Below are 22,550 nucleotides of genomic sequence, written 5' to 3'. Positions count from 1 at the left end.
GGAAATGATTTTCTAATAATATGAGGTAGTTTCAAAACTTTCAATTAGAAAGAACACTTTAATTGTGAAAATGTAATGCATGCCTCCTGTCTGCCAGGTCCCATGCTAAGTGCCTTCCATCCTTTGTGTCATGTTACCTTCACAACCACCCTGTGAAAAAAGTGCTGTCATCATCCCCGTTAACAGATGGGACAATGGAAGCACACAGAAGGGGTTTACTTCCCCAAGAAGCAAGATTGAAAGGTAGACCAGCTTGAGTCCAAAGTCAGCTCTGCATTCAGTGTCACTGCCCCTCTAGGGGTCTTGGTGTCTTCCTTTTGTCAGCAGGGAACTCATACCAAGTACTCTCTCATATAATTCTGCTTTTTGAAAATCACTGTAATCCTCCTATCACTCCACTCCCTAATTCCCTGCAAGGTTCTGTTTTTAGTATTCCCAGTATTTTCTACCGTAACATCCCTCTTCCAGCTAGAGAGCTGAACCCAGGGATTATATTAAATTGTCCAATTATGAGGGAACATTTGATAGATAGTTTTCAGAGTAAACTTTCTTTTCTTAATCTTCATTTAAAAGAGCCTTTCCCAGGGCTAACCCAGTGGTGTAGTGGTTAAGTTCGCACAGTCTGCTTCGGCGGCCCCGGGTTCACGGGTTCGGATCCTGGCAGCAGACCTACACACTGCTCATCAAGCCATGCTGTGGCTGTGACCCACATACAATATAGAGGAAGATTGATACAGATGTTACCTCAGTGACAGTCTTCCTCAAGCAAAAAGAGGAAGATTGGCAACAGATGTTAGTTCAGGGCCGATCTTTCTCACCAAGATAAATAAATAAATAAAAGAGGCTTTCCTATCTGTCAGAGGAGGATAACTATAGAAATATTGTCTTTTGCCCTGCAGTGGGAGACATGGATTTTGGAATGACACATCACTTTTCTTAGGTGTCAGAAGAAGTAGGTCACTTTTTAGTGTTTACCATAATGTTTGAAAAAGCTGGCATTGGAAAATGAGAAGTTGAATATTGAGTAGTTCTTTGTCCAAAGACTACAAATGGACTACTGAACTATTTTCTGAGATGGACAATAGCTTTTTTGGTAGTTTCTTTTTTCCAGTGTCTCCCTGAGATAAATTTTATTTTAATGGTCAATTGTAGCTTGATAAAAAAGAGTAATTTAGTCTTCATATATATATTGGCTTCATTTATTGAAATGTTTTTCTAGATATACTTGTAAACACAGGAAAGCTCTAACCTCTTTGAGTTCTAGAAACAAGGATTGGGGTGACCTAGAGTACCTTAGAAAGTGAAATGCTTCTATCTTTAAAGCTATTAAACAAAAGAGAAAAATCCAATCCCCTCCCTCTAGAAATCAATAAAGAAAAAAGAATGTCACAGAAGAGTTAGATTCCCTTTGAGTTAATGGAGGAGGAAATTACATGAATCAAAATGTTCATTTGGAGATGTAGGCATTGCATCCAAAGTGCTTTCTGTCACTGTCTCAGATGGGCGACGGTGGGCTCCTGTGGCAGGTTTACCAGGTGCTGACTGCAGGATTTAATAACTCGATTACTAAACTGCAGTTGCTGGCAAAATGTTTTCTGAAGAATTTAAGATAACATGATCTCAAAAATAAGCAGACACATTCCATGCAAATAGAGCACTACTGTCAGCACAGTTTGCTATGGTAGCCATCCAGCTCTTGTAACATTAGAGGCTGCCTCTGTCCTCCGGGTATCAACCACCCCCTCCTTGCCTTTGCAGACCATCTCTGAGCCCAGTGAATGGCTCCTACGTGGTGATTTCCTTGGTCACCCTGTAAACTCATGGCGCAGTTTCAGAAGCCGTGCACTGCTGGAAGGATGCTACATTTTCTTTACACAGAAACATGCTTTATAAGGAGTATGAGAATTTCAGGGACATAAAGGATATAAGAGATCTACTGTGGTGCAGATCCAGGACTTCTAGAACGGCATGGAAAGCAAGTTTACCAAGGTCCAATCAGGTCCCCGTGGGCATAACTGATGAGATGTCCTGCTCCCTCCTCCTTCCTCTGTCTCACATTCGTCTAGCCCACTTCGCTCACTCCTTCCTGCCCTTTACTGTCTATATCTTGGGAGACTTAATCCACTTATCAAAAACAGTCTTACCACTTCCTTAATATGTTCTATTCAATTATTCTTTCAGTGCTTAATAACTTATTACAGTTTATCTTCAAACTATTTTTCTGTCTTCATGTTATGTCTTCATGTTTTCTCTGTCCTCATGTTCCTGTCCTCTTGCTTTGAACATAGTAATTTGAGTCTGGGCAGTGAGAAGAGTTTCAAAGAAACACAGAACTTATTGGAAAGAAACTTGGCATTCATCTGTCACCCCCTCCCACCCGTGACAGGAATCCCCTCTAAAATTTCTGGGACGGATGGTAAGCCTGCATCTGCACGAACCCTTCCTGGGATGAAAAGCTCCCTCTTTACAAAGGAGTTAATTCTGGTTTGGGGCAGTTTTAATTGTTCAAAATTCTTCCTTAAATCAATTGGCAAATTGCGTCTACAGTCTATGACATTCATCGGATAGTATTTTCTTTTCTCCAGCTCATTAAAAAGAACAGTGGCTAACATGTAGTGCCCCCTGTGCTAAGATAGGCCCTAGTGTCATCCCTGTGGCACAAGTCAGAACCTGAAGGTTAGAGACACCTGAGGTCACACGGAGGTAGAGAGTAGAGCAGGGTGGAAACTTGTGTTGTCTAACCCCAATAGCCCCTTCTCCTTATGGGCGCTGCCCTCCGGGTCACACCTGCTCTCTGGGCCCCTTCTTTCCTGGTTGTTTACGTCCCGCTCTGTGATCTGTTTCTCTCAAATGCCTTTTCCCTATCTCGCCGTTGGAATGGTTATGAGGTAGGTATTCTCTCACTTTTAACTTCGGTGCTCCCCTGCCGTTGTTCCTTAGAATCCAACCTTAGAATCTCACCACATTTACTCTGGATTGTGCAGTCTGCTTGCTGGAATGTTGTGAACGCCACATTGTGTCTGTTTCATTTGTGTCGCTATCTCCTAGAACAGTGCCTGGCACATCGTGGCACTTGATTGGTATTTGTTGAATGACTGAGTTCCCTTCCTTAGTCATTCTATAGTCTACGAATTCTGAACTGTTTTTCCCTACGGTTTCTGATTGCCCATTGGTAGACTTTAAATGCACAGAAACAATCCCGTCTCCTGTCTTACAGGAGATAAATTATAGTTCATCAGAGGATCTGCTTTTAGCAGAACGGGAAGCACATGGAGAGCTACCACTTCCCGTCACTGTTAGGTTTTGCCTCTGCGACAGTTTATAATCTGCCCTAGAGGTGACTGCTGACTCACTGGGGTCTAGTAACATTCCCACAGCAGTATCACTGGTTTTCTTTTCATCTGTCAGCATCGGCCAGATGCGCTCTGCCCCGTGCCCACGCTCAGGCTCCGGGGGTCTGTATAAGTACTGCCTTGACCCTCAGCAGCACCATCCCCGGCCACTCCCTTAGAGCTGTTACCATTGAAAAACGTCTCCTCCGATCTCGCAGGCCACTTATGAAAAGTCTCACACAAGCTTCTGACACCTCTAAGCCATTACTTACCACCTTTGTTAAAGTTTCTGGTTCTCGTTTATATTCTCCTGTTCTCAGTACATTAGTGTGAAGTCTCTCTTCTGCATCGTGTGCATTTTCCTCTTTCTACTGTATCATGCCTGTCAGCATACCAGTATGCTGTCATTTCTGCTGACTCTTGATCCTGCTTACCCCTCCAGCGAGCACCTCATCTCAAAGCTCCTGAAACAAGCCCTCAACACTCATCGTCTCCTTTCTTTCTTTCTTTCGGTTCTCTCCTGGCACCCTCCCAATCACTTTACCAAATTCTTGTTGATGTCAACAGTAATTTCTACCTTGCTAAATCCTTGCTCTCCTTTTCTTTTTAACACTTATCATGCTACATAGTTTATTTATTTATCCTATTTATTGCCATGTATGTGAACTCCATATCTTGTTCATTTTGTGCTCTGCCTAGTGTATAGTACACGCTCAGTAAGCATTTTCTGAATGAACAAATAGGCTGCTGGTGCTTCCTGCATTCTAGATCTTCTGTCTGTATAAACTTGCTTAAACATGTCCCTTTAGGGGTCTGTTCCCTTGAGGGCAGGAGGATTATAGAAAGTTGTCGTTGTCACATTGAAGGACTGGAGGATTCATGCCCCTCTGTAGGCAAGCCCAGAGGCGGGCTCAAGCTTCGTCAAGACGGAGTCTGATTTTTATCTAATCCGGTGATGACTAGATTGTTATTTTCTGTTGTTCAGAAGATATTCTCATTTCCTTAGCAAGCTATTAGAATAATTATTTTTCACTGAGGAGGATGTAGTGAAATTTTGAGAGCCCCTTAGAGAAGCTTAGCAACCAAAGAGCTTTTGTTGTCACTGCTACAAATTGGTTATTTGGGCCTATTTTTTATATTTTATTAATGCCTTCTCCACAGTTTTCAGAACATCTTCCTGCCTCTTGGTCCCCCTCACTGTTCCATCCGCCTTCACAGCAAGCACTGCTAACCGTGACGTCTCCTACAGAGGTGCACAGATGTTGCCACCGCAGCAGGGAGGAGGTTTGGTTCTGAAAGCAGCCTGGGGCCTGGCCTCGGATTTGGGGTTGGTGAGGAGGGTGCTAGCTAGTGTTCTTGCCTCGCCCCCTTCCTGGCTGACATCCACACCTGGTCCCTCTGCACTTCTTGCCATCAAGGATGTTTCCATGACTATTCAGAGCAGTAGGAGGGCACAGACAGACCTGAGGTTGACAACCAGCTCCTCAATTGACCAGCTTCAGGCAAGTCACTTACACCTCCTGAGGCTCAGTTTCCCTATCTGCTGTGTGGACAAATGATACCTTACCTTGGGCAAGACTGATAAATATAAGGCCTCCAGCTCGTCTGCCATGAAATCCACCAGAGGAAAGGTACTCAACAAATGATTGTTACAGTATTTCTCTTCATAAACTTAACTAATTAAGCCCAGAATCAAAAGCTTGAGAGATCATAGGGGCCAGCCAGGTGGCGCAGTGGTTAAGTTCTCGTGTTCCACTTCGGCGACCCGGGGTTCACGGGTTTGGATATGGGTGTGGACCCACGCACCACTTGTCAGGCCATGCTATGGTAGGCATCCCACATATAGAGTGGAGGAAGGTGGGCACGGATGTTGGCACAGGGCCAGTCTTCAGCAAAACGAGGAGGATTGGCGGCAGATGTTGTCAGCTCACGGCTGATCTTCCTCAAAAAACAAAAGCAAAAAAAGCTTGAGAGATCATAAAGCACTAAACATCAACAACCAGCTTTTGCCACAAGCAAAATAATTCTTTCTTGTTAAAAAGTAATAGAAAACTCCATTTCTTGCTAAACAAACATACAAGAGACTGAGGAAGAAAAACTATTTCTAAAATCCGACTCCTTTTTCTCACTTTGGATGAGTCATTTTTCTTTAGTAAACAGGAGTGAGAAGCCTCAACTCAGTCAGGATGGAGGCAGATAGTATCACATTGAAGTAAAAGCAGGAAGGAAGAGAGGAAGAAGGGGCCTTGTGTTTGAGTGCACATTGCATGTGGAGTGTTCAGATCGAATGAGAGATGGGTTTTGTCCATCCAGCAGTGTCTTTAGTTTTTTAAATATTTATCAGATTACTTTTAACGTAGATTTCGGATGGTCGTATTCCTTGGAGAGCCTGTGGGTGAGCTGGCCCTGTGTGCGTGTCTGTCTGTTTTGGCAGCAGGGGTAGGGAGGTGGGGAAGTATGCAAAGCCTTTTTGATAGTTTTAGCTTTTTGTTCTTTTACACTGAGGCAAAGACATCCTAAACTGGACACATGTCCGACAAGGGTCCCTACAGGAGATTCTGGGCTCTGCTGTCCTCCAGCAAAGGAGCTGGGGTAGGGCAGATGAGAGCCAGGCAGCCTGTCCTCAGTGCCCGTGGTTGGGGGAGGGGGTACCACCCCCACTCAGTAGGGGAAGTGCCAAGGGCAAGGATCGGACACAGAATGAGAGGTCAGAAAAAGCTTCCCACAGGGGACAGTTTCTTCAGCTTGGAACACTCTAGTCAAGGCCTGGCATAGGAGGCAGAAGGAATCCAGGACAGGGAGCCAAATGTGGAGGCAGGCTTCAGAGAGTGGGACCAGAAGGAGGGCTCCAGGTGACAGGTGAGGGTGGACAGGTGCCAGGCGCGAGAGGGCCTGTGGCTGCAGACCCAGATGCATCACTCTGTCACCAGCGTCTCCCCCACCCTCCTAATGCCATGTCTGCCTCCAGACGCAACTAGACCACACTGCCTAGCAGAGCAGCGAGCTCCGGGGCAGAGCTGGGGCAGGGTGGAGTGGACCTATTAGTCATTCCCGAGTGCCTTGTCACTTGGACCCAAAAATAATATTTCAACTGAAAATTGTGGTGAAGGCTTACCTTGTACCATTCTAGGCTTGAAAATGATTTATGTAAAATGTGTTGAGTGCTAAAGATTAAAATATGTGCTGCAAAAATAGGTGTCTGTCGACTTACATGTCTTAGTTTGAAAATTATTATTTGTCCCAAAGACGAAGAATCCTTAAAAATGAAAAAATATTGTTTGTCTTTTCTGAGTACACTTGAAAAGAACTAGTTGTTCTAACAACCGCTGTACCAAGAGCTGTTCAAGAGGTGGAAAATAGCTCTAGGTGTTCCTTGGCAAATGACAGCCACAGTAGTCATTATTTTTGTAAGTGAACCTACTGCTTCTGCTTTAAAATTCTACCTTGTGTTGATTTCCCTTTGCACCATATTTGTGTTCTAAGCACAATTCAGTGCTAATGTGTTCATTCAGGTATGAATAAACAGTGTCTCTGCATTCGTGTGCTGTTGCACCATGCTCTCCAGTCAAGAGGAGGTACTTCGTGTTGTTTCAAATTTGTAAACAGTGTATTTCAGATTTCACTTCCCGAGTTGTTTATCTGACATGTTCATTGAGCCTTTACAGTCTATACAATGGTGTGCTAGATACTCTTCCCAGTGGTGAGCCCTGGCGTTCAACTCAGCGAATGTTTGAGTGAGTGCCTCCTATGCACATGGCTGAGGGCGTTGGTAGACACAGCGATAAGGAGCCTGTGATCCCTGCTCTCCAAATGCTCTGTGTAGTAAGATGGAATGAAACCACAGACTTACGTTGCTTACTGTTCTTTTTAATGGATCTCTCATGATTTTCATCGAAGTTCAGCTAACTTTGATAGATCTACAGTCTGTGATGTCAAGAAAAAAAATTAAATTAATGGAACCCAAATTTTAAACATTTTACTTCCTCTGCTTATGCATTTAAGCTGTTAGCAAGTAGCATGGTTATTTGATTTAACAAAAAATTAAAAAGATTTCTTTTCCTCTTCTACGTTCTGGGGGAAGCTGGTATTCAGCAGTGAATGGCCAAAAGAGTAGATTTTAGGAACTAAAATATCATTAGTTTGGATTCTTGAGCTCTATTATTTAAATATAAAGCATTTTAAAATACATCATATCTATATTTTTAAGAGCTGGAGCGACAATGTGACCTGTTGAGGTGGGCCAAGGCGTACCTATCCAGACCCGGGTGTGGAGCCCACAGCACTCGGTAGCTGAGTATCTTAGGCAGCTTTGTTAGTGTCTTTGCATACAGTTACCTCATCTGTAAAGCAGGGATAACAAGACATGCTTTAGAGATACTGGTGGGATTGAATTCAAAAACCTGCGAAATGCATTTAGTTCAGTTGTGGGACATCATATGTGCTTAATAAGAAATTATTATTGGCCACTTTTTAAACATAATTTATACAGCTATTTCCCTAATATGTGTACAGTGAACTTGTTCCACTCCCCAAAAAATGCTGCTTTACTTTTTCTCCCTTTAAGTTTAAATGTTTCACAATTTTATCTTACCACATTTTAATATTTATTTCAGAGCTGTTCACTAGAAATTATTTATTTCCAAGGCTGTTCACTAGAGATTAAAAATATTCTCGGAAATAAGTGTTCTATCTGTATGCCATCCTAATCGTTCTTGTTGTGTGTATGTGCTACAGCTGCTGTAGAGTACAGGTTTATGCAGCTAAAGGGAAAAGCAGTCATATACTAAGGGCAGAAGCTGAAGATAGATGTTGGTGGGAGAACTGGGTACAGCATTCTCAGATCCACACAGCCCTGGATTCCGGTCCGGGGCTCTCCAGGTGCCGCTCGCAAGTACTTACCCTCTGGCTTATACAAAGGGGATCAAACTACCTGTTAAGGGGGTAACTGTGAGGATGGATGAGGTGGTGAGTGCTAGCTCCGAGCACCATCTCTCCATGAACTCCACAGATTGCTACTAGAGTTCATAATCACTGAGTTCGTTGAGTTGTTATTGCTCCTGCTGGAAGGTACTCCTGCTCCATCTAACTGGGGAAACCAGCTAACTCTTAGACTCATGTTAACTCGCAAGTGTTCTGAAACTGTGATTTCGGTGTACTGGTTATAGAAAAGGACATTGACCCCTTGAACTCCACTTTTATTTAGAGTTTGGCCATGACCTCACATTCTCACAGCAAACATAGAGCTGCATACAGCTCTCTCCAGGAGGGGACAAAAGTGGCAGAAAGTGGGATCATTTTGTGTTTGTTTGCATAAGGCAAGCAGTCTATTGGATATTCATTAAGAATTCTAGTAACCCTGCTTTTTAATTACTTGTAGTTATTTTCATCGAGCAAGTCATTATATTTCCAAATGATTTTTGGTGCTGACTATACACAGCATCGATTTCTGTAATCTCAGGTAAAAGGCAAGGCCCACATTGATTCAAGTTGGGGGCCCACTTACAGCAACACTTTCTTTACTTTTGGCCAAGGAAGAATGTTGAACCAGAACTGTGATTTTTTTTTCTGATTATCTATTTCATTTTAACTGTCTTAAATAAGAGAAAGACATTTTAAGGGAAACTCATAACATTTTTTAAAATGGATTACTTACAAATGAAAATGAAGCATGTGAACAAGTTTCCTAAATGACCCTGGAGAATGACATTAAAGTAAGTAATCCATCATGGATTGAGACTTGACCTGCTGTTTTCGCCTACCAAGTTTAGGTTTATTTCATTTTTAATAATGGCTTTATTATTTACTCTAAGCCTGTTTCACTCACATAACTGTTTGCTTTGAAATTTGAAACCACATATTTTCTTTGTAACTCAAATAAAAATGGGGTCATGTGAGTGACCTTTTAGACAGAAACGACTCAGTCAATCCACTTTGACAGAAATAGCACACACACTATCACTCGAGAGTAATGGAATCATTTAAAGACAAAAGATCATTCAGTTACCGTAAAACTTGAAATCTAATGATGGTGATTATCAGTGCCAAGTTGGGGACACTGGGGACGAAATTTAATAACAGCTCACATTTACTGAACCAATTTTGTGCTGAGCTCCATGCCGAGCACTTTCAGTGTGTTACCTCATGGAATTCTCACATCAGCCCCATGGAATGTAGGAGTCGCTATTACCAATGGCCCATAAATGAGGAAACTGAGGTACACCAAGAGTGAGTAACTTACTCAGGGTGGCAGAGCCATAAGAGATCTGGTTATGGTAAGCGCAGTTGACCTTGACCCCTGGACCTGGCTCTGAACTGAGGAGGGGCACGGCGTCCGCAGACACACAAACAATGCCTGAAGGATACCACGTGGAGCCGGTTTATTTTCTGGCCTGGATTCATTAGGGGATAAACAGAAAGTGAACTCTTTCCCCTGCCCTAAGAATTCACCCTGCTGAATTCTCGTTTCCGTCCCTGGGATGAAATCTCAGACAGGACGCATAGCCTCTTTGGTTCATCTTAAATAATTGAAAGATCAGTTGTAGGCATAAAAGAGCCCAGTCCAACGTCATGACCAAAACTCCAACTTCTCAATCAGTTTAAATTAGCTTCTCCCTCTCCCAGCTCAGGACTTCGTTGGCTTGGAAATCTCTGTGGAGGAGCGCACTTAATGAATGTTGTGGGTTTTTTCCCTTTTTCCCTGCAGCTCCACTCCCACTCGTTATGAGGCATCACTTCTAACCTCTCCGGGTCAGGCCCCAAGTGGGCATATGAATGTGATGGGCGGGCAGGGTGTTAAGAGGAAGGTGACAGGTTCCTCTCCTGGACTTCCACACCTGTAATCTCGTGTCCCCTGGGCCTGGGGGATTTCAGAGCTGGTTCTCTTTGGCAGCTTTGGGGTTCCCTGGGGACCCTCTCCCACTGCGAGGGGGTGCTCACAGCCTTCCCTTCAGTGCGGGGCTGTTGGCTTCCTTTGCGGGAGAAGTTTTGGGGGCATTTCCTCTTGAGATAACCCCAGACCACCTTTCCCCAAGTACACATGTGGGCCCAGAAAACCCTCGCCCTAGTACTCCTGGAAACACGGCTTCCTCTTGCCTGTGCGCTCTGGTTGGACAGTCCGGCGCAGACTCTGCCTTTAGACCTCTCAGAGGCAAGCTGCAAGCCAGTCCATGCTCCTCAGCTCCAAGAGACCTGTGTTGGACTCTCTTGGTGGGCCCTGAGGCCAACCTCAGCCTGTCTGAGATAAGAGTAGGTACACATGGCCACTGTCCACACCACAGCACTGCGGGAAGAGCTGGAGACAGCCCTGATACTGCTCTCCTGAGGCCCAGTTGTCTCTTGTTCCCATTGCTGTCTTTTTTTGCCCACCTGACATCATGGAAAAATCTCGATAGGTACCAAATTGTACCCCCTCCGCTCTTCCCTCTAGCCTTGCTCAGTTCACAGGGCCACCTAAAGGATATTGCCATAACACAGTGCATACTTAATAGTCAGAATAATTTTCACACATTTATCAAAACACTTATGCAACTTTGTGCCGCTCCACCAGCGTGCCTCAGCACACCATGCAGGAGCCACCACAGCAGACACTATTCCCTGGTCCGAATCCATTAAGTCGTTAGAAGGTAAGAGTTGGTCTCCCCAGTGGGAGCATCTCTGCACTCATTCCAACATTTGTTTCCCATCCTCTGGTGGGATAGAATGAATGTGTCAAAAGAAACAAGGTTACAGGGGTTGCTGAAAAAGCGGGGAAATAGTTTACCCAACATGTGAAAATTTAAAACAAAGTAATGGAAACCCAGGTCAGGAATTTTTTTATTAAATAACATTTGAAGACCTACTCTAGCCAACTGAAAGAATTAGCCAAAAAGGCTAGGATCCTGGAATCAAAAGTTTCACTGTTATTAGGAAATAGTCCGTGGTTTCCAAGAATAGACAAAGCGATGGTGGTGTTGGCAAGAAGATTATTTCACCTACAGTTTGGAGCTGATTGCTGACGTAAACGCCGAGGTCAGGAAAGAGAAGATTCGGCGTCAGAATTATGGATGGTGAGGGTTCCACCAGGCGATAAGAAAGGGGGCAGGTCATTCAGTACCCGAAAAAGCGCAGTCCTGAAAGGTGGGGGTACGGACTTCATGCTTCCAGATGGCTGGCCCTCCAATTTCTTAGTTTCTGTTCAGTCTATAGTGTGCAAATTCAGTCTTTTTTTTGACACATAAAAAAGATTTGTTTTGTTTGTTATTTTTTGTTACTCCCTCATTCAGTTTTTCACTTTTGTTATTCTCCTTTTGCGTTCTTTATGAGCTATTCTCTCAGTATAAAAGGAGTTAATAAAAGTGGCTGTGCATTAGGAAGAGAAGGAAAGGGAAGATGTTGAAAAAATGGCACATTAATTGAAATGGATAAAGTAATGTCTTCCAAATGCAATGGCATTGCTTCCTTCAACCCTAAGGATTACTTATGCACACATTTTGCTTCTAAATGTAATTTTTGGTGATAACTGCAGTATTGCTCACTATTTGTGATACATATTAAGGAGGTGACAAATTTTACAAAACCCTCTTGGTTAGAAACCGTCTCCAGCGGAAGGCAGGGCAGATGTGTGAATGTACAGGGCTGGTTTGGAGGGGCTGCCCCAGTTCTCTGGGGCTCAGGCCTGGGGTGCAAAGGAGGAAGGGGTAAAGGATTAGACAAGAGTGTGGACTTCCCCATAAAGTACTTCTCAGTAGTCAACCTGGAAGCCCAGAATTGTCCTCAACACAGCCTCTCACCCTCCACATCCAGTCCATCTCCAAGTCCAGCCTAGTTCACCTCTTGAAAATCTCTGGAAATCGTTCACACTTTCTCCATCCCCAGAGACACCATCCTCCCAAGGGTTACATGAATGAAAGTGTCTTTGGGCCCTTATTTAACCTTTTCACATCCCCTAAAGAGGTAGGAGCTATTATTGTCCCCATTTTAGAGATGGGAAACCTGAGGCACAGGGCATGAAGTAACCTGCCCAAGGCTACTCATCCATTACAAGGCAGAGCCAGGATTCAAACCCAAGGGCAGGGCTGTGATGGGCAACCCCTCAGAGCCCAGCTGCCATCTCCCCTCCCCTGGACGGCTCTCACTGGCCTCTCTGCAGCCGTGCTTGCTCCCTCTCATCCTGTCCCCTCACTGCGGCCAGGGGGATTTCTGAAAAATACAAATCTGACCCTGGCACTAATGCTTCGTTACCCGTTAGTGCTCTTCCATTACCCTTAATTTACTCCCATTACTAGTGAAATCCAAAGTCCCTCTGCCCCTCCTCCACTCCCCCAGTAGTCTCTTGCCTCTGTCCCCCTGGCGCTCTGCTGCGGCCGTTGGATGTCTTTTAAGTTTCTTGACTGTGCCAGGAGCTCCATAGAGAGCTGCTCTGCTGATGGGTGCCGGTCCCCATCTGTGCCTTTACTCCGGTTCCTCCCCTCCTCACTGTTCCCTCATCTGACTGCTGAGAAGTGGGTTGTGGGGAAGTCCTCTGTGACAGTCCTGCCACATTTCTCATCAGCATTAGTCAACTAATATTCATCTATGTATTTTTGAATCTTTTCTCTAAATTGTCATGACTTTGCTGTTTCTTTACATCTTACACATAATTGCTCAGTCAATAGGTACTAATTGGTTGATTGAACACAGCCTGTAATTTAGTAAGCACTCTTAGATTTTGAGTGCATTTCTCTTAGATTTGTAAGGAATTCAAAAGTTAACGTTGTCATGTGAGACTGCATTTTTACTTCACTGACAAGGACGATTCTCTGTTCTTAAATGGGAAAAACCAAGAATGTGGTTATGAGTGACCCCAGTCAAGTTGGAATCTTGTGCTTAAAGTCAGTAAACACAAATACTGTCACAAAGAATCAAAAGGCAACATGGGATGATTTTACTCATATTGTAAAATGTTTGTGATCTGACATGTTAGGAAACTAGAGGAATCAGTTCTTCTAGAAGTCTTAGCAACCTCAAAGGTAAACTGCCTCCTTTGCTATTTGCCTCCAAGTATGTTTGAGCTGAAGACATTTCAGGCTCACCAAATTCAACACACTGATTTTTATAGATAAAAATCAAGACACTGAAATGTTAGGTGACTTAGAGTTGAATTCATCAGGCTCCCTCTTTTTTTATTTTAATTATGCATGTGACTCACTTTACATTTTTTTTTTAAGAAAGATCAGCCCTGAGCTAACTACTGCCAATCCTCCTCTTTTTGCTGAGGAATACTGGCCCTAAGCTAACATCTGTGCCCATCTTCCTCTACTTTATATGTGGAACGCCTGCCACAGCATGCTTTGCCAAGCAGTGCCATGTCCGCACCCAGGATCCGAACCAGCGAACCCCGGGACACCGAGAAGTGGAACGTGGGCACTTAACCATTGTGCCACCGGGGTGGCCCCAGGGTCCCTCTTTAAAACAATGTTAGGGCCTTTTCCTCCTGTAACACGCACAAGCAGGGACCAGCTTTCACAGGCTCAGGAAACCTCTGTGGGTGAATCTGGGGTGACTGTTCGTGCTCTGGCTGCAGTGCTCTTTTCCTACTTAACATTTAAAGACTAATTAGGCATTAGCTCTCTTTTCCTTTTTACTTACCAGAAGCACTTAGCCCTCAGTGTTTTATAATATTGAATTTTAAAATCAGGAGAGTTTATGCTGTGATCTGGATCTGCTACATCAATGGGGAACCACACTCCCCATGGCAGTCCTCAGCCAGAGGCCCCTTCACACAGGCCAGTCCCCTGTGACCTGCCTGACCTCAGAGGCTCTGACGCATGTATTGCCTGGATTACAGGAACATTGGCTTTAAGCATTTTTCATATAAACTGCATGTATTGAGGCTCATTTTCTATCCCTAACTGCCTCCAGGGTGCAAATGTTCTTAGACCCAGTGTGCTGGATCTCCCCAACATTACACATCAGCTGAGGGTCCTGGTCTTTACCTAACTGCCCCTGTGAGCAGCAGGCAAATTTGAAGTTAGAAGGATTCAGGCCACTTTGGTTTTAAAAGCCTGGAATACTCTGGGATTGCTATTCCCTGCCTAAAAAGCCCCAGACTTTTACTCACTTAAGAGACAAGAAAGCTTGGCAGTTTCCCCTGTGCCAGAGGCGTCTGGGTTCTAATCTGATGCTCACGAGTGCAGGAGAAGGCTTCATTCCCTTCCCCTCCCCGCTCAGTGCTGGAGCAGCTTCTAGGCATCACCTGGGATCTGTGAAAAATGCACCATCTGGGCCTCACCCCAAATCTACTGAGTCAGACTCTGTGTTTCAGAGACTTCCCCAGGGATGCGCAGGCACATTAAAGTTTGAGAAGCACCACTAGAGTGAGAGGGAGTCACCATTTCTTTGTCCCTGTGCCCTCTGTCCCCCAGCTGCCTCTGTGCCACATCAGCCGTCCCCACAGACCGGGACGCCCACACAGATGAAGCGATCCCACCGGCCCCGGTTCTCCGCGGGGAAGGAGCTGGCAGGGCTCTGCCCCACCAACCACAGTCAGCCCCAGGCCAGCTTGCTGTTGAGTTCACGTCTGCCCTCGTTCAGTGGGCCATTTTGTACCTCGGCTCTGCCAAGTTTTTTTTCCAATCTTTTTTATCCCTTCATGAAATTTTCAAGTGGATATTAAACAGGGTAGAACGTAGCCAAAGTGGTTTATGAATGGAAGTTTCTCTGTCCCTCAGGCTTGTATTCTCTTTCTTTAGCTGTAAGTTAGGGATCAAGCAAGGCTGTATAATTACTTTTGTTTATGAAACCCTACACAGCTGAAATCTAATTTTCCTTCTCTGAAACAAGATGGAGAGGAGTTAGAAGGCCCTCCTGGCCTGCTCCCATCACGGCCCGGCCACACTCGAGGTGGCTGAGTGGGTGTCAGGGGCCTGCAGCAGGGCTGCCGTCAGCGGAGGGTCACGTGCCACAGCGCTCCCTGAGCACAGTCCATGGTGATCACGTTTATGACATCGAGATGTGGCTCCACATGTCCTGGTGTGTCATTTGCCATTGGAGTGGTCTGGAATGTGCCTGGTCGACATAACGAAACCTACACTACACGACTCTGAGACTGTGCTGCTCTGTCCAAGCCGACACTGTCTATACATCGAAAGTAAAAGAACAGAAGCTAAGGACCACATAAGTATTAGGAGAAGGAGCGGCCTAAGTCACCTTCATTGTTTGTGAAGTAGGTTCAGTTTGTTGCCTAAAACAGGCAGAAAACTTAGACTATGCCTTATCATCCTGTAGCACCCAGCTAGTTTGTACGGCTTTTTCCGTTGTTTCAGTTCTTCTAGTAAGAAGCTTTTCTTTTTTTTTCTTTCGTCCTCAAAGAGTTCAAATTAAAACTTTTAAACTCTGACTATGGTCATTTCTAAACATCATCAGTGTGTTGGTAATTATTAGGGAAATTGGGAATAACAGAGGAAAGAGGGAGGGGTAGAATGAAAAGGAAATGAAATGTAAACTAGTTGCCACTTGTTACTATTTTTCTAACAGAATCCTTTCCCACTGGTTTTGTGTCTAGTAATTGCTTCTAGGCTTGTATGGTGTGGAGTGCTTAGAGGAGCCATCTTGAGGGTGTCTGCCTCTGTTTGCCCATTTCCATGCCTCTTCCATGGAGAACGAAAGTGTGAAAGGAGGACAGTGAACTTTCTGAGAAATGCTTCCTAGAAAACAGACTGGCATTCCTCAGGCTTGTGAGTTGAGAGTAATGGTTTTTATTTAGTGTTCCCAGCAGCACCTGCCCGCCCTGACAGACAGACGGGCATGCTGGAAAGTCGGGGCAGTACTGATGGAGATTTGGGGCTTCTGGTCCTGATGTGATGGAATTAGACAGGTGTGCAGGCCAGCATGAGCTTTAACGCCAGTGGACATTATATGATAACCACAACTCATCATTCAAGAAGCCTTTTCCTGAAACAGCAAATGCAGGAACCATAGGGAAGTTCCGTCACAGGCCAATATTCCCATGTGCCATTTTGAAATTGGAAATAATTCGTTCATTCTTAGCTCCTCAGAATCACGTGATTTTAGGGGGAGAAGCGATAGTGGGACTCTCGTCCAAGCACCTCACGTCATAGATGAGGAGACAGGGCCCCGGGAGCAGAGGTACAAGCTCTGGCTCCTTTCAGCCCGTGGGCCATCTCCCCGCTTGCTGGAGATTTGCTTTGGTCATTAGACACAAAGCTGATGAGTGCACATCTCAGTCCTGTCCTTCACTCTGTCCCTCCGTGGATGCATTTGGAAGCTCCAGAGGTAATCAGTGGAGACGTTACACACACATGGGAGAAACATGGCCTGTCCTGGGGGCAGCCCCCTCTTAAGCGCCCTGGGTGTGATCCACTGAGGTTGCCTCCCAGCCCAGGCTCTGCAGCCTGCTCTGGCTTGAGCCCCCTAGGTGGAGGAGGGTGAGATGGTGTGTTGACCCAAGCAGGGTCCATTCATCTTCCCGTGAGGTGGACCCAGAGTGGATGAGCATATTTCGAGGCTCCAGGGGGAATCGCCACTCCCCTTCTGGCATTTCATTCAAAATATGTTCAAAGAAACAATCTCAATCTTCAGGAGAGGAGGTGGTTTATTAAACTAAATTGAAATATCATGATAGAACCACACAATTACAGGAAATCGTATGTGGGAATTGCCTTGGGGCTTCTCAAATGCTGCATAGGAAAATATTTTTATTAGAACAAATCCTTTTGCAGATTACCAAAATTGTCTCTAACAAAACATGGAATGGGTTGTATTTAGAGATTGAGTTTTAGAGATGATAAGGAGAAATATCAGTTCCTTTCCAAGCTTGTTATTAATAGATACTTGATTTTCTGACCATGAGAGCACATGATTTTATGGTAATATCACTTTATTTATTTTGTAAATTAGTTATTTGACATGTTAGTTAAATACAGTACTCTCTTAATATTCCTAATTATAACCCAAGATGCTGAAAAGGTCTTTAACCAGTTGCTTTAGAATGCTGATGTGTTAGTAAATGTTCTCTGCCAGCAGTAACAGGCAGAGAGGAGTTGTTCCCACGGCTGCAGAGAGAAATGCTACGTTATATTGTGTATTAAGTAGGCAGACTCCTTGTAGATTTATATTAGGAGTATTGATAAGTGTTTCTTTAGAGTGGTTTTGGTTGGGGGGTGGTGCTAGTCAAGTTATTCAGAATGCCCGTGACTAAGTCCCATGAAGGCTTAACTATTACACAAGTTTTCTACAAAGTAACATATTTAGGTATGATTGACATTTTAAGATTTTGTTCTCAGTACCTAGAGGATTGGGGAAAATACATACCACAAACAAATTTTTGATTTCTTCTTACTAAGTGTAAGAAATGATGGAGCATTTATAATCAAATTATCTACCCATATGGTTAATATAGAAGTATTTCTAGATTTTTAAATTAAAGAAGCTTGAATTTAATGGGCTGAACTTCAAACAGTCTTGGTTTTCAGGAGAAAGTGGTTTCAAATATCTTGGTTGGCAAAAATAAGATAACAAACATTTGACTTTTGAAAACTTTTTTCATTTCTACTGCCAGTCCCATTTCTTGCTGTTCTCCGTTTTTGAAGAGTTCAAAAAGTGCTTGTTTCCAGTGTTATTGAGAGATTGGTAGTAAGAAGTCAGAAGTTTTGCTTCATTGCAAAAGAGACATATTATAACTCATCCCTCTAATAGCCTAAAGCAGATGAGGGGTTCTTCGGAACCGGCAGCCTTTAATGAACTGGGAACCGGGCTTTGCAAAACCCGCCTTTCTACATCATCTAGTATTTCCTGGGTTTTGCTATAAGTAATGCCAACCGGGCGTGATCAGGAGACGGTTCTCACCAATGGGGAGGCAGCTGGAAGAGTTCACGCGTGGGAAATCTCAGCCCCTTTCTTCCTCCCGGACGCCGGCATCTGACTGCCGCGCGCTGGGGCGCTGGGGCGCAGGCTCGGCGCGGGTCCGGGCGCTCCTCGTCCTCTGAACCGGGAATCGCCTCCTGGAACGGCCGGGCGCCCTCGGGCTGCGGTCGGCAGGCGGAGGCGGGGGCGCCGCGGGGTTTCTCTGTTGCTACAGCCGTGATGTCACTCGCCCATCCTAACCCGCGGTTGGTTGTTTTGTGTTTCAGCTCTGCCTGCAGTTGAACACAAAGACCTGGAGGAGACTCCCACATCCTTCGGGGAGAAGAAAGGAGGCAGCGAAGCAGATTAAAGGAACTTGTGGCTTGTGGCCTTTTTGTGCAGGGGCTGCCTGTAAGGGGGAAAGTAAATTAAAGCCACAGTGGCGGTTAATGAGCTGTGAGATGAGGCGCTGCTGCTGCTGCTGCTGACACTCAGATTCCAGGATCCGTCTGCTGCCCTTTGTGCTTCATGTACATGTGTCTATTCAGCGCATCCGGAGGCGCCCAGAAGAGAATCCAACACGGCTGCCGGGGAGAGACCACCCACCATGCCCACGGAGACCCTACAGACAGGTAGCATGGTGAAGCCGGTCAGCCCCGCCGGCACCTTCACCTCGGCGGTCCCCCTGCGCATCCTCAACAAAGGGCCCGACTACTTTCGCAGGCAGGCCGAGCCCAACCCGAAAAGACTCAGCGCCGTGGAGAGGCTGGAAGCGGATAAGGCGAAGTATGTCAAGAGTCAGGAGGTCATCAACGCCAAGCAGGAGCCCGTGAAGCCGGCCGTGCTGGCCAAGCCCCCGGTGTGCCCCGCCGCCAAGCGCGCCCTGGGCAGCCCCACGCTCAAAGTGTTCGGCAGCAGCGCCAAGACCGAGAGCGGCGTGCAGAGGGAGAATCTGAAGCTCGAGATCCTGAAAAACATCATCAACAGCTCCGAAGGCTCCAGCTCGGGCTCCGGGCACAAGCACAGCTCCCGAAACTGGCCGCCCCACAGGCCGGACGCCACCGACCTGCACCGGCACTCCTTCGCTGAGTCCCTGAAGGTTTACCCGACGCAGGGCCGCGGCAGCCCGCAGGAAAGCAGCTCCCACGTCGGCAGGAGGCTGCTGGACCAGTCGGCCGAGTCCTTCCTCCACGTCTCCCACAGCTCCTCGGACATCCGCAAAGTGACCAGTGTTAAGCCCTTAAAAGCGATCCCCTGCAGTAGCTCCGCCCCTCCCCTGCCGCCCAAACCCAAGGTCGCCGCCATCGCCACCATGAAGTCTCCCGAAGCCGACCCTGTGGAACCCGCTTGTGGAGTCAGCCGAAGACCCTCCCTCCAGCGGTCTAAGTCAGACTTGAGTGACAGATATTTCCGGGTGGACGCAGACGTGGAGAGGTTCTTCAACTACTGCGGACTGGACCCCGAAGAGCTGGAAAACCTCGGAATGGAAAACTTTGCAAGGGCTAATTCTGACATAATATCCCTCAACTTCCGCAGCGCAAGCATGATCAGCTCAGACTGTGAACAGTCTCAGGACAGTAACAGTGACCTTAGAAATGATGACAGTGCCAATGACCGGGTGCCATATGGCATTTCTGCGATCGAAAGAAATGCTAGGATCATCAAGTGGTTATATAGCATCAAACAAGCTAGAGAGTCACAGAAGGTCTCCCACGTGTAAGAGAAAGTGCGTGCGGAGGAGGGAGGGGTGGGTCTCTGTTTGTGCATCCGCAGTTGTGAAGGTTGTGAGGTCTCCTTGAAGTGTTGTGAGCTTCTCCACTCTCTTTGTGTTGCTTGTTGTGCAATGTTTTCAAGTTGCATGCCTGTCAACATGGGGACTGACCTGGCTTCCGCGTCAACCATCGCTGCCGAGCCTGGCTTGACTCAGTCATCTGCCAAAAGTTTCAGGCCAGAATCTAATTAGGGCTTCAATCTTAAGCAAAACTGTTTACACGATACAGTATACAACTTCTTCAATATTTATGTGGTTCTTGTGTTTTTATATCCCACGCTATTGTGTCTTAATTAAAAGTTTTATCAACTGGCTTTTAAGTTGAGAGTAGAATCTTTTTCAAATAAAAAGCTAATTTGCCTATATGTGAGATGGAAACAATGGGAAAATACATGGGATCTGCTATCAAACAGATGTAGTGACTGACCTAGGGTAGAAGAATCAGGCTGGGTTTCTGAGGAAGAAAGTGGTGAGCCTGGATGTTAGTCACTTACATATTGAAATTCTCCTGCCCTGCCGCTTACTAAAGTCACGGTTGGGGCAACAAAGCTACGTTTTGTGTCCTATTTGGTGTGTAAATGTTGGTCGTTCTATGTAATACTGACCCTAAGGAAAGACAATCAGATACAATGAAGGTGATTACATCTGGGAGGTTGGGTGTTTGGGGCTTTTATTGATGTTCTGGTTTGGGTTGATTGAGAAATTTCTATATTAATCTTTTGACAGGAATGATCACCCTAAAGTTGATACTGAATGTCTTTTTTTAAAAAAAGTTTGTTTTTTTGATCAAGAACTAATTCCATGCTGATTCTCTTCCCTCCCTTTGTTGTTGTTGTTTTTTTTGGGAGAGCGGAGTGGGGTTTGGGCTTGTTGGGCTATACGAAGACATGAACACAAATGGAAATAGCAGCCATATCCGCAGAGAGCCTCCTCTTCAAAGTGGATCCCTTTGGGAGCTGAGCCCTGTCTGAGCAGAGTGGTGGCGGTGTCTTGCATACGTTACTCTCAGGCTGTGGACCTTCGTTGCAGCTCTAGGAAACTGTAGAAACCCGACACTATGTAGCTTGTCCACCCTGTGGCTCCTAGTGCTGCGTATCACCTTGTTCCCGCTCCCCGGTAGCCTGTCTTCCAGGTGGTGCAGTCCGCTGCCAGCCGACGGCCGGTTGTGGTGTGGTCCCAGAGCGGGAACCTGCAGTGGTCTGCTTCATTGCTCTTGTAGTCTTGCTCTCGAGTTCTCAGCAGCACTACCTTAGACTTCATCAGCTGATAGGAAACTTTTTATGGTGTAAATGCTGTAAGACTTTGTACATACTTCGGTTGTTATGAAATCTTTAAGGAAAAACAAGAAAAAGTTACACTAATAAATCGCTCTGGTGCAGGCACTCGTGGTGGTGGTTTCTCTTTGTGCTTTCCTTCATTCCCTCCACGAAGGTTAACTTTGAACTGTGAGCCAGAAGCAGATTTTCGATAGTCTTGAAGAGACATGATTTCTTGTTATTTTCACCATATCCCAATTATTCTGAACAGCACTGTTCTTAATTGTAGCTATCGCAGTGTGCTTTTGCTAAAATGGTTTCATCAAGGTTCCTAAAATATGCTGCTGCAGCTTTACTTAGTTCACACTCCTGTTATTTTTATCTTTTCTTAAACATCAGAATTCTTCACACCTTCCCCAAGACTCTTCAGTTGTAAATATTTATGAGTTCTTTCAGTGGAGACACACCTTTGAAATTTATAGCCTTGTTCTCATTTGTACAAGCCCAGCATCATTCACAGGACACGTGTTCGTACATTTGTCCACTCAGTGATTCATCCCTCTTTCTGTGGGTCATTTGTTGAGAGGCCCTCTCGTTCAAGCCTCACGTAGGCACGGGACTGCCACCATCCCAGGCACAGTCTCTGCCTCGAGCAACTGAGATTGCACATTTATTTTAAGAGAAATATCATTCCTCTTAGTGGACGTGTAGGACATTGAGTATTCACTGAGTACTCACTGCATCACGTTATTTGAAGATTAACATTTCCTCAAAAGTTCCAAATAATATGTAAATGTAAAAGAAAGCATTATTTAAAATCGTTTTCAGAAACAGAAATGATATAATTCCCAACTATTAGTTTTCGTAAACATTTTTTTTCTGAAAATCAAATTTGGTTTCTTGACTCTCTCTACTGGTTTTGAGTTCTTTCTGGTTCTCTGATTAATTTCCAGTTCAACTAAAACTCTGCTTCCCAGAAGAAGCATTTTGAAATGCAGCTATGAGTGGTGATGGTACAATGCATTCAAGATGATAGAATGAAAATAAGTTTAAATGTATGTATGTATATACACACATTTTCCTCTCTCACATTGGGGTAGAAATGTGACCATTTAAAATATTCGTAGCTTAGCATTGATATATCCATCTCTTTCTGGGACTATTGAAATACCAAAAATAGATGTTATTTTCCTAAGGAAACCAGTTTCTTTGGGAGATGAACATTTCTTAGCTAATTTAATATCACTGTTTATGCTGCTTTAGTCATAGATTCTGTTTGAATCTTCCAACATTTCAAAACCACATTTAATCTGTATTTCATCAGAGCTGTAAATCACCCCACTGTAATTCAATCTAATCTTCTGTGGCCTT

General features: G+C 45.0%; 1 protein-coding gene across 10 annotated transcripts in view; it reads left to right on the top strand.

Moving 5' to 3' along the window:
* The window catches only part of FAM110B (family with sequence similarity 110 member B), a 145,127-nt gene extending 123,822 nt beyond the window's left edge, over positions 1-21,305 (top strand). For all 10 annotated transcript variants that reach the window (XM_070221521.1, XM_070221524.1, XM_023648566.2 and 7 more), the window contains one exon: positions 18,440-21,305. In XM_070221521.1, the coding sequence (XP_070077622.1) occupies positions 18,760-19,872 (1,113 nt within the window). In that variant the 5' untranslated portion in view covers positions 18,440-18,759 and the 3' untranslated portion in view covers positions 19,873-21,305. The remainder of the gene's footprint in view (positions 1-18,439) is intronic.
* Positions 21,306-22,550: the final 1,245 nt, after the last annotated feature.

Source organism: Equus caballus, chromosome 9 (assembly GCF_041296265.1).
Source record: "Equus caballus isolate H_3958 breed thoroughbred chromosome 9, TB-T2T, whole genome shotgun sequence".
Taxonomy (NCBI): Eukaryota; Metazoa; Chordata; class Mammalia; order Perissodactyla; family Equidae; genus Equus; species Equus caballus.
Note: the sequence above shows the minus strand (reverse complement) of the source record. Positions and strands in the feature narration are given on the sequence as shown.